The sequence below is a fragment of the Sceloporus occidentalis genome, unplaced genomic scaffold, assembly GCF_023333645.1.
Source record: "Sceloporus occidentalis isolate IW3139 unplaced genomic scaffold, rSceOcc1.0.p SCAF_3, whole genome shotgun sequence".
NCBI classification, from domain to species: Eukaryota; Metazoa; Chordata; class Lepidosauria; order Squamata; family Phrynosomatidae; genus Sceloporus; species Sceloporus occidentalis.
In genome coordinates this window covers 37,930,230-37,936,229 of record NW_028316983.1, presented here as the reverse complement: position 1 = coordinate 37,936,229, position 6,000 = coordinate 37,930,230, and the positions used below count along the sequence as shown (strand labels likewise).

Below are 6,000 nucleotides of genomic sequence, written 5' to 3'. Positions count from 1 at the left end.
AAGTGTTTCAATTTTTTTAATACAAAGAACTGTGGAATTTAGCCATTTGTTTCAAAAGTCAATCAAGCACTTACTACCTTTAAAGACATTTGGGAAGGAAAGAAGGGGATGACAGGAATAAAATCAAGTTTTGATTTCAAGCCATATTATACGTGGCCAAGCTTTCACAGGTCACAAAGTTGCACATTATGTGGACAGGTGGAGAATCTAACACTCCCAGATTCACTGACATGATTTAGGTTGCAGCAATTCCTATTCTCTCCTTAAACTTCTAACATACCAGTATAATATTCCTTTGGGATTTTGTTCCCCTGAAGCCATCCACAGAACAGTTTCTGTCATCCTCCACAATAATAGAGCACAGCTCTGACAGAAATGCACATGGGGCAGCTTACAGTGTGGTGGATAGAGGAGATGGTTTAAACTGGTTATTTGACTCCTGGCTCCACAAAATGGGGGAAGTGAACTTTAATGATTGCTCCTCCAAATAATATGGGGCACAAGGGAGCACAGGGAGAAGAAAGGAATATGCAGGGTATACATTTTTGCACACACTTTTACACACATCTAGCTATAGTACATGTAAAAATATATGCTATACATACACCCACCCTCACTGAGGTGCTTTCGAAAAACACCACCTGAATGTGCATGAGTGAATAGGTATGTGTGTGTGTGTATGTGTTAAATATACAGATCCTACTAAGTGTATATGTGCATATGTACACATACATACAGGCAAGTAGGCAGGCAAACTGCCAGCCCTCCATCCAGCTATCCCCCCTTTTGTCAGTAGAAATGCCATTGCTTTTTACTGTAGAATGGACTATTATTACAAAACACTTTTGATACAGTTGTCTTTTTCCTTTTGTGTATAACACAGGACCTTGCACACAATAACCACACACATAAATCTGCTGCCAAGGGGTGGTAGTGGTGGTGGCAGAAAAAAAGAGAAAAGAAAAGGCTATGTGAGGCAACATAGGAATTTATCATGTAGTACCTCTGACTGGGCATCCTGTAAGGGAAATCCTTCTTTTGCAGCACCATTCACGGGTGTGTGCAGGCCACAACACTACCTTATTGCACATGTTTGCTTCCAGGCTCTGTTAACATACCACTCAGTTTACATCCCACAGATCTTGCCCTCCTTTTACATAATTAAACTACAAGCTATATAAACCCCAAAGCCCTGCTGCCTCCCGCAACCCACCCCAGGCCTCCCACTCCCAACCCATCTACAGGGAAAAATAATACATAATCAAACAAAAGGCTGCTCACTAGCAGAGTGCAACAACAGTACACGCTGAACAGGTGTTTTCTTCTGGAGCTCTGTGGAAGAGTTTACTTCTAACACAGTAAACAACGCCATGCAGAGAAAGATGACAAAGAAAGAAAGGTTAGGAACTATAGGACAGGAGAAAAACAAGGATTAGAAATACAAGAAGTCAAGGGAGAGGAAGAGACACAGAGAGAAAAAGACTGTGTTTGGAGAGGAGGACAGAAAGGATACAGTGAGGAGAAAAAAAGCGCAGCATGGCAAGTGCCCAAAGGCTCCCCCCCCATTCTTGTCCTTTTTATGTAAACAAGCTAATAATTCTCCTTAGATAGAATAAGTAAAAAGGTTGCAGTTCCAAGTCTAAAGGACTGTTTCCAAGAGTCTGTTCTGCCACACCACAGCCAGTGTGAAGGGTGGTGGTGGGATTAAAACCAAACCACGGAACCAGGAAGGGAATTTTCTTTCAAAATCTTCATTATTTAAAGCTGGAGAGAGAGGGGTAAAGAGAGAGAGAGAGACGGAGAGAAAGCCAAATTTTGAGCCCTTTGTAAGGTTGGCTCTGTGTGTCTTGACCAAATAAATCTCACTAAATTTAGTGAACCTTGTTTTCTTCCTTTTAATGATGTGAAAAAGAGTGAGTTTTCTTCCTCTTCCCCTTGCTCAAAGACGGGTCTGTGCCTCAGGAACGTAGATTTCAATGCTGTCCGCACTCTCAGTGGCAGAGTTCTGCCGGACTGAGGCTGCACGCTTGGCTGCCATGAGGCGCTTTCGGGCTTCCTGGCGCTGTTTATCCACCGAGTCAGAGCCCTTGTCCCGATTTAGCTGGGATTTAGGTTTGGCTGGCTTCTTTGGCACAGGAGGGGGTGGCTTCTTTTCTTCCTTTAGGGAACAACAAAGAAAATGTCAAGGAAGTGCATAAAGGTTCCCATTTTTCTTTCTAAACATTTACAACCACCTTTATATGTATCTGAGGAAGCAGACTGAAGTCTATGAAAGCTCATGCTGCCGATGTCTTTATTTCAGTTAGTCTCAAAAGTGCTACAAGATCTCTGTACATACCTTTGTTTACTATCAGAGATTTGTACCAAAAATTCATATGGCTATTCAGCATACCACCACTAGAGAGCTTTATTTATTTTTTTTAAAAAAATAAATGCTGCTGTAACAAATGAAATACTACAGCTGTTCGTTTTAAAGAAGCAGCTATTTAAACCGCTAAGACTCATAAATTTTGGTTCTCGCAATTTTGAGACATAGGAATTAGGCTGGGACTAATAAGCATCAATTTTCATAATTCATAAGAGTCAGCTTTGTATTTAACTCAGCATGACTGACAACTCTGGGAATATATCAAACTGCTTATTACTATAGTCTACTAACCTTGGCCCCATACAGACAGGCCAAAATAAAGCTGCTTCGCGTCACTTTGTTTAAATGATGCATGCTTCCTAAGAGTCAGGAAGCTGTGCCAAAGCTGTGCTCTGGTCTTTAGGACTGTATCGTGGCTTTTGTGTGGCTTCCGGACTCTTAGGATGCATGCATCATTTAAACAGCATATCTCCAAAGTGACTTGAAGCAACTTTATTTTGGCCTGTCTGTATGGGGCCCTTATTATCTTTTTTGTGCCAAATGAAGACATTATTTTCCTCAGGCTTTTAAATGTATAATGGTTTTAATACACTATATGTTACTACATTTGATTTTGAGTTTTGTTTTATTTTTAAAGCATGCTGGAAGCGCTGTAGCTAATACAGTAAAATTAATAAATAGAATACACACACACACACCATATAGATAGATAGATAGATAGATAGATAGATAGTATAATATATACAGTCGGCCCTTCTTATATACGGATTTCTTATACACGGATTCAAGCATACACGGTTTGAAAATGTTCAAAAAAAGTATAAATTTCAAATATCAAACCTTGATTTTCCATTTTTTATAAGGGACACCATTTTGCTATGTCATTATATTTAATGGGACTTGAGTATACATGGATTTTGTTATACACAGGGGATCTTGGAACCAAACCCCAGCGTATAACAAGGGTCCACTGTACTATAAATACTATAGTTAATATGTAAAATAAAAGTATGATTAAGTATACAGTCAGCCCTCCATTTTCGTGTGGGATCCATTCTGGACCCCCCCCCCCCACGAATACAGAAACTTGCACATATTCAAGCCCCATAGGCTTGAGTGGCTATGGGCATGTGCCTTGGGCGCATGCCCCATTTTAATCCCTTCTATTTGCTCCTTGAGAGAAAGCAAGGGTCGCAGATATGAAGTCGGTGCAAATGGAGGGGCAACTGTAGTTTCTTGGTATACAATTCTCACTGGGAAAAAGGGGACGTCATTGTGTGTGCCTTCAAGTCATTTCTGATTTATGCAACCTTAAAGCAAATCCCTCCTCATGTCGTTTTCTTTGCAGAATTTGTTCAGAGGGAGCTTACCCTTGCCTTCCTCTGAGGCTGAATGTCAAGCAGTGGGTTTCTATGGCTCAGTGAGGATTCAAATCCTGGTATCCCAGTGTCATAGTCTAACACTCAAACCACTACACCATGCCTTTTTACTTCCAAATAAAGACTTAGAACCAAAGCTGTGAGTTGCTTAACATGGACCAGACACATTGCATCTACATCCCTATTATGTTTAAAAATCAAAACAAAATATATATTCCTCCTGAACTTGTACCAAAGTAATCTGGTTGCTCAAAAAATGTTGCATACTCACTTTCTTTTCTGGTGTCTCTGTCAATTGCCAGCCATTAGCCTTTAAGTGGTACAATTCATCAAATTTCATGCTGATGTCTTCGATGGACAATTGTAAGAGATCCCAAAAACCAGCAAGGTCCTGTGCTGTGGGCCTGGGATTGGAATTAGGGTTCTGTAGAAAAGAGAACATGAATGAGAAAATCAACGTGTTGCCATTTCTACTAAATATAACTGCTGCAATTTAGAATTAACCTTAACAGATTTGTAGGTTACTTTTAGCCAGAAAATATATCTCTCATATCTTTTTACATGCATGTTCTGTGTATTCTGAATCCCTTTATGATTTTCATTTCATTCTCTTGGTTATTCTTTTTTAATATGCAAGACAGCAGATGGTCAAAGTGTGACTAAACTGAATGATACTGCATGGTCATATCTGGTTCTTAGAATAGTAATTCTGTGGTACCAACATGATGATACTATGACCGTCTACTTAAAGAAAATAGTGTATTTATTTACTATATGGGTCTCAACTTTTCCTCTTTGCAACATTATCTTTAGACAACGTACTTGCCCTGCCAAGTGACTAGGTAGCCCTGAGGAACATCCACTACTCTTCTCAAAATCTTCAGAAAAAGAACAGTTATGCATGAATAGCACTCTTTTTTGTTTACCTAGTTCCCCTCCCCCCACCCATAAGCACTCTTAAAACCAATAAAAAACCACAGGAAGTGGCCCACAGCCATCCCCAATATCACCTTTCTCCCTATGCAATGAAATGGAACAAAGACATGGCATTCAACAAAATCTACATAACAAAGATATGGTTGTGCATAGAGGATTCTCATACCAGATGTCATCAATCACCACATTTCTTCCACCTTTAATAAACTTATTGCATTGAAAAAAAACACCCATATTATCTGATTAGTTTGGGCACCCTTTTAGTCTATCAAAAGCACTTGCAATCTGAATTCCAAGTTGTTGTTTTTTTAAACTAAGAATCAGATTTGGAGATAGTCATAATCCTTGAAGGATCTTTAAGAGTATGGATGGGTTCAGATTACACAACAAACCAGAGAACTGCAGGAATTTACAATCAATGTACTAGTGTTTATTGCACTGTCCCAATACAGTCCCTCTTTTCACTGCTTTCTTTTCCAACTATGCAGTGAAACAAACCAGAAACACCCCCTAGATTCTTCTCTAGTTTGTTAGAAAACTGTGCTCACATTTTGATGACACAATATATCATGAAAGCTCTGTGGCTTATTTTGCTGCTGTGAACTGGAACAATTGGACAGTCTACACTAGCTTACCATTATAACCAATAAGCCAGACATCATCATGTAATGCAGTTCAATTAGGCAACAGGAGAGCAGAAGCATTACTGAAGAAGTTTATACACATACACACATATATCAATTTTAAGATTTCCCAGGCTAAATTCTGCCTTTCTATGTAGAATCAACATCTATCGACAATAGTGAAAATTCTGCCAACACATTCATAGAAGGGATGTGACACAACCATTAGCACATTAGGAAAGTCAAAAAGTCACATTTGATTTGTTGGCTTTATATCAGCAGTTCTTGACCTGTGATCCATGGACCCTCAGAAGCCTGCAATGTCTTCACAGGGGGTCCACAGCTGCCTTGACCAACTGGCTTTACAAGTGGAGGTGCAATCCCCACCTTCAGTGTTGCAACAGACAATAGCTATTCAGAGACAGGACTTCCACCTGGAATGGAGGAAGTGGAATTGGTAGGTTTTGCATGTGAGTGTGAGAGAGTGAGAAGAGAGGGAGGGAGCTGGGTGGGGAAGCTCCTGTGGTGTAGAGGGATGTGGCAGGGACCTGCTTGGTCCAGTATCCTCCCTGAGCAAAGGAGTGGAAAGCATGTCCCCCCCCCCCCCCCCAGATTCAGTGAAAGGGGCCAGCAGCCATTCACAAAGACATACACTGGGATGAGAAATGTGAAAAGGTGGTTGTTGTCAGGGGTT

General features: G+C 40.3%; 1 protein-coding gene across 8 annotated transcripts in view; it reads right to left on the bottom strand.

Moving 5' to 3' along the window:
- The window catches only part of LOC149315764 (disks large-associated protein 4-like), a 492,990-nt gene continuing 486,990 nt past the window's right edge, over window positions 1–6,000 (bottom strand). For all 8 annotated transcript variants that reach the window (XM_089514039.1, XM_089514043.1, XM_089514040.1 and 5 more), the window contains 2 exons: window positions 4,019–4,171; window positions 1–2,158 (listed from right to left, as the gene is read on the bottom strand). In XM_089514039.1, coding sequence (XP_089370165.1) covers window positions 1,940–2,158; window positions 4,019–4,171 — 372 coding nt within the window. In that variant the 3' untranslated portion in view covers window positions 1–1,939. The remainder of the gene's footprint in view (window positions 2,159–4,018; window positions 4,172–6,000) is intronic.